Consider the following 11,044-nt stretch of genomic DNA (forward strand, 5'->3'; position numbering starts at 1 on the left):
TTGCTCTGCATCATCATCACCCGAATTAATTCATGAAAATCCATACCTTACCCAAATTTGCGAGTACATTTCCAATGTTACTGGAGTGAATTTGGATGATAGAACAGATCATCATGATGTTGGCAATAAGAGATACATCCTTCAAGGAATAGTGGATGCCATGAATTTGTTGAAAGGCTTAAATCGAGAAAAAATTGAAGAATTCAAGACGCAGGTCGACCAGATGAAAACAGGACGTGATTGCGATGGAATGTACTTTCAATCCGTTCTCACGATTGATGTGGATTTCCTCGAGGAGGCTGTTGCAAGAATGATCTCCAAGCTGTGAGAGCACAATTTTTTTTCAAGTTTACAAAATATAACGGCTACTTTTTTTGAAGAGACTAATTTTATTCAAAACACAATTCAATTACTCTTCTTCTTGGCAACTCGGTCCGATCTTGTCTTGAATTTAGCTTCATCTTTTGCAATTTCACTTGCAAATTCCTTTCCAGTCACAGCTGCATCATAGGCACAATCCTTCAAACTCTTACCAGTCAATCCTCTCTTGGCACATTGATCAGTAGCCCATTGAGGAATATCAATCTTGGTCTTTCTCATCATTCTTCGGCTCTTATGAGTACGGAACAAACCACTGGCTTTGCCACTATCCTTTCCATTCACAATCAATCCTCTTGAAAATTCAACGTCCTCAGGAGCATCGACTTGAAGATCCATATAACTTCTTCCATCGTGCAAGATAAAGACTTCAGCGAAAAGTTCAGCTCCATTGTCGGCCTTAATCAAGAAGGTCTTTTTGGTCTTTCTCAATAAGTAACCTCCATCGAGTTCATACTTCTTTCCAATCTTGAAAGAAGCTTCATCCTTATTCAAATAGAATTTTCTACTTCTACTACTGAATTCCACAATGTCATTTCCAATCTGGACAGCAACTCCCTTATTGACAGTAGCACTACCTTCTTCACCGTTCCACTTGGCAATACGAACATGAGAAATGAGAGAACCATCAGCAGTTTCAGCTAAAATGAAATCTCCCAATCCATTGAAAAGAACATCCTTTCCTTCCAAAGTCACATAGTGAGGATCACCACGACCACGTCCTCTTGGTCTCCATCTTGGTACACGTGGTCTCCATGGTCTGACAGGAGGTCGAACAGGAGGACGAGGAGGTCTCACGACTGGTGGTCTCCAAGGTCTGACAGGAGGTCTCCAAGGTGGTCGAACAGGTGGTCTCCATGGTCTCACTGGAGGTCTCCAAGGTGGTCTCACTGGAGGACGAGGAGGTCTAACTGGTGGTCGAACAGGTGGTCTCACGGGTGGTCTTGGGGGTCTTACTGGAGGAATGGTTCGCTTACAGCTACATGTTGGACAACCCTTTGCATCCAAACGATATCCACCTGGACAGAACATACGACATCTGAATTGACGACAAGTATTTGGTGTTGGTTTAGGAATGTTGCATTGACAAGTTGGACAACCTTTCTCATCATTCTTGAATCCAGCAAAGCAATGTCTCTTACATCTTCGTTGTGGACATCTGTTGGTATCTGGAATGCAAGTACAAGTGGCACAACCATTAGAATCTCTCTTGTAACCATTCTTGCAATGTCTTGAACATTTTCTCAATGGACATTCAGTTTGTGGCTTGCATGAACAAGTTTGACATCCCTTGGAATTGAACTTGTATCCATTTGGACAATATCTGAGACATCTATATTGTGGACATTGTGGTTTTGGTTTTGGAGTGTTGCATTGACAAGTTGGACATCCTTTCGAATCGCTCTTAAAGCCCAAGAAACAATGTCTCATACATCTTCTTCGTGGACATGGTCTTGGTTTTGTTTTGCATGAACAAATTTCACATCCATCAGGTCCAGTCTTGAATCCATGTTTACAATACATTTTACATCTTCTTTGTGGACATGCTTGAGGAACTTCATTACAGGCACAGGTTGGACAACCATGTTTGTCAATCTTGAAACCATTCTTACAAAATCTTCTACAACCATATTTTGGACATACTCTTCTCAAACATTGACAGGTTTGACAGCCGTCTGCGTTTCTTCTGTAACCAAATGGACATGGAGCACATTTGAAGAGAGGACAAGATGGTTTTGGTGGTCTATCATCACCTGGTCTATCTGGTTTATCAGATGGTTTGTCTGATGGCTTGTCAGATGGTTTATCAGATGGTTTGTCTGAAGGCTTGTCACTTGGTTTGTCAGATGGTTTATCAGATGGTCGATCATTTGGTTTCTCAGTTGGCTTGTCAGATGGTTTATCAGATGGTTTATCAGATGGTTTGTCTGATGGCTTGTCTGATGGTTTATCTGATGGCTTGTCAGATGGCTTGCAACCACAAGTCACACAACCGTTCTCATCTCTTTCATATCCATTTGGACATGCTCTAAAGCACATCAACACTGGACATGGTTTCTTTTGGCATTGACATGTTTGACATCCATTTTCATCTTTGACATAACCATTCTTACATCGAGAAGAACATTTCACTTGAGGACATTCAGGTTTCTTCTCTGGTTTGCATTTACATGTTTGGCATCCAGAACTATCTCTTTCAAATCCATTGAAGCAATGTTTACGGCAAGCAAAAAGCGGACATTTTGGTTTGACAGGTGGCAAGGGTGGTAAATCAATCTTGTCGTCATCCTTGTTATCACCCGATGATGAAAATTCACATTTCGAGAGTTTTCTAATCTTTTCAATTTCATCCACCGTGATGACTCTTCTCTTACATTTACGAGGAATGGCAATTGAAAACTTTCTTGCAATTCGTTTAATTCGGTTTGAAAAGTAAATTCTTGGATTCCACTTGTTTCCTAATCTTGCTTTGATCGAAGCAAGTTGAGAAAGTTCACTACGCAAAGAGTGTGCGTGTGTATTGGATGTCCATGATAACATGATCATGACCAGTGTGGCCATAACCATCACAGAGATCACTGTGGACTTGTTCATTTTTTGTTTCGCTGCTGTTTTTGCGTTGTGTTGTGAGTGGCAATGACTTTTGCCAATGACTCGAGTGTGTGAGATTGGAATCAGTGAGAGATGACATGAGTTGAATGGGAATGGATAAAAATTGCAATGACTCGACTACCATTTTGATACGAAAGGTCTCAGCTGGAAGCTTTTTGTGAATGAACTTGTGAACAATGATCCATACCACACTGTAGTTGGGAAATGGCGTTTATCTCAACGAAATTAAAGCAATTCAGGAACGAATCTTTGCGGGTAGTGTTTGTTATGCGATAGCAAGACAAAAGTGAATGACACGATTCCGGACAATCATTTGTACATGCTGAAAATCATGTAAAATTACAAAAAACAAAATGATGGTTGTCATCGAATGATTTTTCAACTTTTTTTGAACGTCGTGGTGATTTTCAACACCTTATTTAGATCCAATGAAATGTTGGAACAATTATTTTGCTATTTTCGAAACCAATCATTCGAAGGTAAGCAAAATTGATTCCAACACAAGCAAATCACGTGCGAATCGTGCCAAGATGACTTGTGTGTATGTTAAAATGATGACCATTCAAAAAGGCTAAATCACCCTTTTTAATTATTCGGCATGGCAATAACAGAGGCGTTTGATGTTTCATTCCCTGCTTTTCGTTGGATTCGGCTTGCATCTGACACGCTTGTTTGTGCAACGACACGAGTTCCTCCGCCACACCTGGATTAACTCAGTTCAAAACAAAATGAGTGCACGACATGGAGGCTGTGATGTTACACCAGTCTCCTCAAGAGTATTCTTGTTATTATTGACTCGATGTTGGATCTGCATGTCCTTGATCATAATGTCTTTGAACCATATTCAACAGAACAATATGGTTGTACATGCGACTTCAAGTGAATGTCGTAAACCATCCTCGAATGATTATCTTGGTCGATTCAACAAGGGATATTCTGTGGTTCTCAATTCTGAGGATTCAAATCCATTGGATGTGGATGAACAATACATGATGCAGAAGGATATTTTGAAAGCTGCCTCGGCTCGAGTGGAAGCTGATCGAAGGAAAAGACATGAAGAGAGGCAAGAAGAAGAGACAATAAGGGAATATCATCAAGATTATGAAAGGTCTGACAGAAATCCGTCAATGAATAATGAAGAAAGACAAGTCAAACATGAGTTCAATCATGAACAAGATCATTTCAAAAGCAACAACAGACGAAGAGCCAAACGACAAACAACAAGTGCAACAAAGAAGCTCTCTCCTTTCGCAAAAGAAGTAATTCGATCCAAACCAAAACGTTTCAATGTGACAGGTCCAACAAACCTTTCTCTCATTCATAGACAATTCTTTGTTGGAAAACGACTCTCTGAATGTGTCGCTTGTAAATTGGATTGCATGGATCTTGGATCTGTATTTAAAAGATGCAAAAAACGATTTTATTATTATGGATGTCAAATGAAAGCTCCTTGCTTCACAGTTGAAGATGGTCGATCTGTGATTGAGACTGCGCTTGGTATTTGCATGAAACGCAATGGATGTGTTTTGAGGGAAACTGACATTCCCGCAAGAAGAGGAAAAAAGATTTTGAATGCCATGATCGATCAAGTGATTGAAAATTCCTCCACAATCAATGACGATGTTGTTTGAATATTCATTCGTTGCACTGAATCGACACTTTTGAATGTTTCAACAATGAGCTCATCCTGTTGAGTACGATGATGGAATAAATATTGAGCTCACTCAATGGTTGCAATTACAGCTCATTCTAGAATTTCCCCTCGAGTACTCTCGTAAATCTCCTATTCAAATTTATTTTCACTTTCGCATACGAATAACTCTCCTGTCAACTCGTTAAGACATAGACCATAAGGATAATACGTAAAATGAAACGATGTTTCAGGTGATAATGGCTCCATGCTAATGTAGTGATCAGACGGGGATGTAGACATTGGTTTACCAAATCTTGCAATCCACTCAAAATTCTGCAATGAAACTATTTGAACTCGTGCATTGTCACAATCTGCTACAATAATAGTTCCATTATTATGATCACACACTACACCACATGGATTTCGTAATTCATCATTTAGGCTACCAAGTTTTCCTAATGTTTTGAAATGATTCCATTTGTCTCCACCTTCAACATCTTGTTCCCTTTGAAAAATGGTTATCGTGTGTTTTGGCTCTACTTGAGTAACAATCATGTATTCTGCTGCTGTAAAATTAGTCCATGGCTGAGAAAAAGCAAGCCCAAAAGGTCGATCTATAGGAATTTTCGAAATGAGTTCTCCATTTTGTAAATTTAACTGCACAATTGTGTTACAAGCAATATCACAGACATATACCGTTTTTGTAGATGATGCTTTGGAATGATATGGAATTGCAATTCCTTGGGCCCATTTACATGCTTCACTTTTCCAAAGGTAGAATGGTTGTGTTTGTATCTTTAATTGGACGCGCTTTTCAGGTAATGCAAGTAACCGTCTCAAATCATACTTGAGTATTAAAGTACTACTCGCAAATATCAATGCATCATCAATTTCATTTTCTTCAATACACAAATGTCTTACTTGTCTTGTTGAGATATAAATTGTTTTGAGCTCTTCTCTTGTTTTCAAGTCATAACATACAATACTTGCTTGTTCATAATCGCTGACTAAAATACACTGTAAATTATAAGAAATTTTTACATCGGACGGATCTGTGCGATTATCAACATAATCATGATACGGATCAATTCCCGGAGGAGGAACATCAACTTCTTTGGGCTGAATTTTTGGATCATTTCCGATTTCATTGCAAATGGATGCATTCTTCTGTGTTTATGTTGTAATCTCATCTTGATTGTTAATTTTGAATATAATTTCAAAAGATCATCATTGGTCCGGTGGCTGTGGAGATCTCCACACACAAGTTGGACTTTGGCGCCGCTCATTTTTTTCATCGAATTGTGTTGTGAAAATTCAGATCCAACACTAGTTCATCATCGTTTAATATTAAGATTAAACATTTACATGCTGAACATGGTTGGAATTCTCTTGGTATTGTGTGGCGTTTTATACCACTCCTGAAAGAACTTGCATTTCTTGATTCTTTCGTTCTAATTCTTCCTCTTCTGGTGTTGGCTTAATTTTCGCAAACAGTAAATACAGAGCGCAAATGATAAATGATAACACGGTGAGTAAAATGCAAATGGTCATGAAACCTAATTCTGGTCTCTTTTCAGCATTAAATCGATCAAGTCCTTGTGACAAGCCAAATACAATAAATGTGGTAATGATGATGTAGCAGGAATATAAGAAGCTCATTACGGCAGCCAATTCGTTCACCCCTGTTTCTTCATTGGCTTCATCTGAAATTGTAGATTGATGTAGGCCACTTGAGTACAATCTCCAGCTGCGTAGGAACCAGAAGTCAACACCATGGCAGGAACAATACAAATTGCAAAGATTAAATTATTGTCTGTCTTTTCATCAAAAGTAAGGAATGGGAAAATCCACATCAAATTTAAAAACACAGCATCAAGAATGATCCAAATGGTTGGCTTTTTCACCTTTTTAGCCAATAAGAACAATAATCCTGCTCCCAACAATTCTCCAAAATTTGATCCTCCCAACATGATTCCAGAATAACTTCCCTTCTTCAAAATCATTTTCGCATAAGCTGGAAGAAATATGTTTTCAATCAATCTGTGAAGAGTTTGAGGCAAAACAAAACATGGAATGAGCCAAATGTAATATCGATTGCTGAGAACGATTTTAGCTCCAATGAACATGCTCTTGAAATAATTCTTAACAGCTACTCCAAACTTTCTCAACAAAATAAATCTTTCAGTTGGAGGAGAAAGGTCGAACTGATCTGAACATTCTTGTTCTTCTGTAATTGCGTTCTTGGAACTTATAAAGAATAAGAAAATGTCACCAAAAGTGAAGAATAGTGGCATGTGCACAACGCGTAAATTGATCCTAGTTTCTCAATAAAAACACTAGAGAGAAAAGCTCCCACAGTTCCAGCAACCTCATAAATAATATGAATACTGGCATTCAATCGTTTTAGGGTAGAGGATTCTGTATTTCCCAAAATAGATGCTGGAATGACCTTTCTCACGACCTCAATCACTGTTTAGGCAAATGTTGACTGACACCAATTCTTAAATGTCAAAAACTCACCTCCAATATTAAATCCAATGAAAATATAAATTGGAAAAATAAGCCAAGGTGACCAGTAACCAGCTTGTGACAAAGTTCCTCCAGTCGTTGCTTCCAAAACAATCATTGTAATAATGAGAGAAGCAAATAATAAAAGCGCCATGCTGTACAATCGTGTGGCACGAATACTCTTCAACAATCCTTCCACCAAGGTTGATGAAATGGATTGTGAAATTCCAAAAGTGATGGTCAATAAACTCAAAATTGTGGTTGCTCCAACAGGATGCCCTTCCAAACGAGTCAGAATGGTCAAACCAATGGCACCTGACAATGTTTCATATGAAAATTTAAAGCACATCGTTCCCAATAAAAATAAAATCAAGTTCACGATTTGTTTCCTGTTGGTACCTTTCGAAGGTTTTGCCTGATCTTCCCTAAACGTTTCTTCCTTAATTTCATTCTTACTTGTTTCTTCAACAAGTTGCAAATTTGATGGTGAAATATACGTCACATCTTCACAACAGCTTTCCAACGAGGACGAAGAAGAAAATGATACTTCATGAACCACTACATCGGTACTGTCTCCAACCATGGAATGAGAGGGTGCATCTTCTGAAAATGATCTTGTCGTTGCCGATGGAGGATAACGAGCATGTCTTAATTGATGTTCAGTCCGTAGCATTGTTGGTAAAACATTCTCGTTAAACACATCCAACACGTCGTCCAAGTAATCCAATATTGTTTCCTCATATGGATGGTTGTCATGTGTATCTACTTCTTGACGATACTGATTGTTCGGAGCAATAAGTTGTGAAATAGTTGCCGAGGGCTCTGCGTTGAGTTGATGTTCCTCCGAAATTTGAATGCTCGATTCATTCCTCTTTTCCTGTTGATGATCTTGCTCGTTTGTTATTGATTCATTGTCCTCATTCTCAACCCTGAGATAATATCGATTTGAGCAAATGTTCTTTTTGCTATTATTCATATGATGATCCATCATAGAGGACTGGTGTTCTTCTGATTCTGTATTCGGATCCGAGTGAAGTTTCGCTTCAGCGTGTTTCTTTTGTATTTGTTCCAGTTTGGATATCGAAGCATCGTTATCCTTTGATATGTCGTTCTCAACAGTGTTCAAAGTCTTTTGGCTTTCTGTTCTACTTGACGACACAGGTGTCTTGCGATTCATTGATCAGGTTTTCGTTCACTTTTACTTGGATATTGACTTCTTCCAACAAGCCGCTCGTTTGAACCGCTTTCGAGGTCCCAACCAAAAAAGCTAGGGCGTATGAGGTTTGTAAATTTATTATGGTCACAACTAGGGTTTTGAGTGACCAGGGGTTCGAACATGGATCGTCAATGAAGAATGGAATACATTAAACGGAAGAAACCCCAAAAGTTAAACAGTGACGGTCACTGTAGTTTCATCTTTTGGAGCTAGCTCTGTGAATGTGCCGTTGTTCGAATCGTCCTTAATGGGATTTTCTGACAGCTCCTTCATTTCAGCTTGCTTTTGTTGTTGTTCTGCTTCCTCTTCTGGAGTTGGTTTGATTTTAGCAAAAAGAAGGTAGACAGCACAAATTATTACGGATAAGACAGACAAGACAATACAAATTGTCATAAATCCAATTCTGGTCTCTTTTCAGCATTGAATCGATCAATTCCTTGCGACAGTCCGAAAACCACAAAGGTAGTGATAATAATGTAACATGAGTATAAGAAACTCATCACAGCTGCCAATTCGTTGACTCCACTCTTCTCGTTGACTTCATCTGAAATAGTAGATTGAATATAGGCCACTTGTGTACAATCTCCAGCTGCGTAGGAACCAGAAGTCAACACCATGGCTGGAACAATACAAATGCAAAGATTAAATTATTGTCTGTCTTTTCATCAAAAGTAAGGAATGGGAAAATCCACATCAAATTTAAAAACACAGCATCAAGAATGATCCAAATGGTTGGTTTTTTCACCTTTTTAGCCAATAAGAACAATAATCCTGCTCCCAACAATTCTCCAAAATTTGATCCTCCCAACATGATTCCAGAATAACTTCCCTTCTTCAAAATCATTTTCGCATAAGCTGGAAGAAATATGTTTTCAATCAATCTGTGAAGTGTTTGTGGCAAAACAAAACATGGAATGAGCCAAATGTAATATCGATTGCTGAGAACAATTTTAGCTCCAATGAACATGCTCTTGAAATAATTCTTAATAGCTACTCCAAATCTCTTCATACCAGACTTGAATCTCTGAGAAAATGATGGACGTCGCGTGCCGAGGCTTGATACGTCTGTTGTCGAAGTTGAGGTGTTGACGGTTGGTTCGTCTGATTGTTGCAGACCCTTAACGCTGATAAAGAAGAGAAAACAGCTCCTAAGGTGAAGAAGAAAGGAATGTGACAAAGAGCATATACAGAGCCGAGTTTCTCAATGAAAACACTTGATAGAAAAGCGCCCACAGTTCCTGCTACTTCATAAATAATGTGAATACTTGCATTCAATCGTTTCAGTGTAACTGATTTAGTGTTTCCCAATATTGATGCTGGGATAATTTTTCGTACAACTCAATGACTAGTACAAAGAAATCGGTTACTTCATGTACAATTCAAACAAGTCAAAATACTCACCTCCAATGAAAAATCCAAGGAAAACATAAATTGGAAAAATAATCCAAGGAGTCCAGTAACCAGCCTGAGTCAAGGTTCCTCCAGTAGTTGCTTCCAAAATGATCATGATTAAAATTAAAACAGAAAACGATAAAAGAGCCATGCTGTACAATCGTGTGGCACGAATACTCTTCAACAATCCTTCCACAAGGTTGATGAAATGGATTGTGAAATTCCAAAAGTGATGGTCAATAAACTCAAAATTGTGGTTGCTCCAACAGGGTGCCCTTCCAATCGAGTCAGAATGGTCAAACCAATGGCACCTGACAACGTTTCATAAGAAAATTTAAAGCACATCGTTCCCAAAAAGAAGAGAATCAAATTAATTATTTTCTTTCTGAGAAGAGCCTTAGCAAATGCTGATTTTGGAGCTGTCTCAGACGTTCCTTCTTCTTTTTCTGCTACTTTAAGGTCGTTGTAGGACGATTCCAACTTGTTTTCCAAAACGGAGACCTCTGATGTTGTTGTCGATGAAGGCATACTGGTGGTATGATCAACCACAAGATCGGCATTGTCACAAACTTTCGATTGAGAAGGTGAATCTTCAGCTGTGGATGTCTTGCGATGTGTTCAGCAATGAGTACGCTTGGAAGTACATTCTCATTGTGAAGCACGTCCAACACATCGTCCAGTCGGTCGAGAATGGTTTCATGATGTTGAGGATGGTGCTCCGTATGATGCTGTTTTGAGGTTTGGTGATGATTTAAATTGTTATGGTTGTTGTGTTGAGAAGAAGAGTCTTCTGTTGATGGAGCAAAATGTACTGATGGATGAACGGATCGTTGTTCTGATTGAGATTCATCGATAGATGTTGAACGTGTTGTAGATTCTACTTCTTCATGTTGTAAGTGTGTTTGGGTTTCCAGAGGAGCCATTTCTCCCAAATCAATCGATTCCGACGAGGAGTAAGCTGAAATTGTTGCTGTTACAGCATATTCGTTATTCTCAATAGTAATAGGATTGATCGTGTGGTCATTCTCTTGAGGATCTTGCTGATACTCCGCAGAGGTTTGGTGTTGAGGTTGCATCTCTTATTTTCGAACCAAGTCGATTCTTTGGAAATGAACTAATTACAGACACCACAAAGGCTGTTTCAAAAAGGTGTATGGATTTTAGGTGAGGATGCTTCTCAGCTGAGTAGTGTGCTGCTCGATACAAGAGAGGACTATTATTGATAAAAGTATTCTCACTGAGGCTTGCAGCAAGATTGTATTAGCGTGTTATTCCAATTCTTTTGACTTGATTCACTCGAGAAA

The 11,044-nt window shown here is 38.8% G+C and overlaps 6 protein-coding genes across 6 annotated transcripts; 2 read left to right on the forward strand and 4 right to left on the reverse strand.

Annotated features, from left to right (window-relative positions):
• Window positions 1-328, forward strand: C9374_008314 (uncharacterized protein; the record flags this gene model as incomplete). Its single annotated transcript, XM_044698377.1, has 1 exon — window positions 1-328. A coding segment is annotated over one exon (328 nt), but the record flags the coding sequence as incomplete, so codon positions are not given.
• Window positions 329-405: 77 nt separating this feature from the next.
• On the reverse strand, window positions 406-2,973 carry C9374_008315 (uncharacterized protein; the record flags this gene model as incomplete). Its single annotated transcript, XM_044698378.1, has 1 exon — window positions 406-2,973. The coding sequence occupies one exon, from the start codon at window positions 2,971-2,973 to the stop codon at window positions 406-408; it is 2,568 nt and encodes an 855-aa protein (XP_044545434.1).
• Window positions 2,974-3,719: 746 nt separating this feature from the next.
• On the forward strand, window positions 3,720-4,622 carry C9374_008316 (uncharacterized protein; the record flags this gene model as incomplete). Its single annotated transcript, XM_044698379.1, has 1 exon — window positions 3,720-4,622. The coding sequence occupies one exon, from the start codon at window positions 3,720-3,722 to the stop codon at window positions 4,620-4,622; it is 903 nt and encodes a 300-aa protein (XP_044545435.1).
• A 152-nt stretch (window positions 4,623-4,774) lies between these two features.
• Window positions 4,775-8,309, reverse strand: C9374_008317 (uncharacterized protein; the record flags this gene model as incomplete). The annotated part of the gene is made up of 3 exons (XM_044698380.1): window positions 4,775-5,743; window positions 6,038-6,327; window positions 6,384-6,594. The coding sequence occupies 3 exons, from the start codon at window positions 6,592-6,594 to the stop codon at window positions 4,775-4,777; spliced, it is 1,470 nt and encodes a 489-aa protein (XP_044545436.1).
• Window positions 8,310-8,519: 210 nt separating this feature from the next.
• On the reverse strand, window positions 8,520-9,891 carry C9374_008318 (uncharacterized protein; the record flags this gene model as incomplete). The annotated part of the gene is made up of 2 exons (XM_044698381.1): window positions 8,520-8,758; window positions 9,750-9,891. 2 exons carry the CDS (start codon window positions 9,889-9,891, stop codon window positions 8,520-8,522), a joined length of 381 nt encoding a protein of 126 aa, XP_044545437.1.
• A 29-nt stretch (window positions 9,892-9,920) lies between these two features.
• On the reverse strand, window positions 9,921-10,816 carry C9374_008319 (uncharacterized protein; the record flags this gene model as incomplete). Its single annotated transcript, XM_044698382.1, has 2 exons — window positions 9,921-10,346; window positions 10,403-10,816. The coding sequence occupies 2 exons, from the start codon at window positions 10,814-10,816 to the stop codon at window positions 9,921-9,923; spliced, it is 840 nt and encodes a 279-aa protein (XP_044545438.1).
• Between the last annotated feature and the right edge of the window lie 228 nt (window positions 10,817-11,044).

Source organism: Naegleria lovaniensis, assembly GCF_003324165.1.
Source record: "Naegleria lovaniensis strain ATCC 30569 chromosome Unknown tig036, whole genome shotgun sequence".
Classification (NCBI taxonomy): Eukaryota; Heterolobosea; class Eutetramitea; order Acrasida; family Naegleriidae; genus Naegleria; species Naegleria lovaniensis.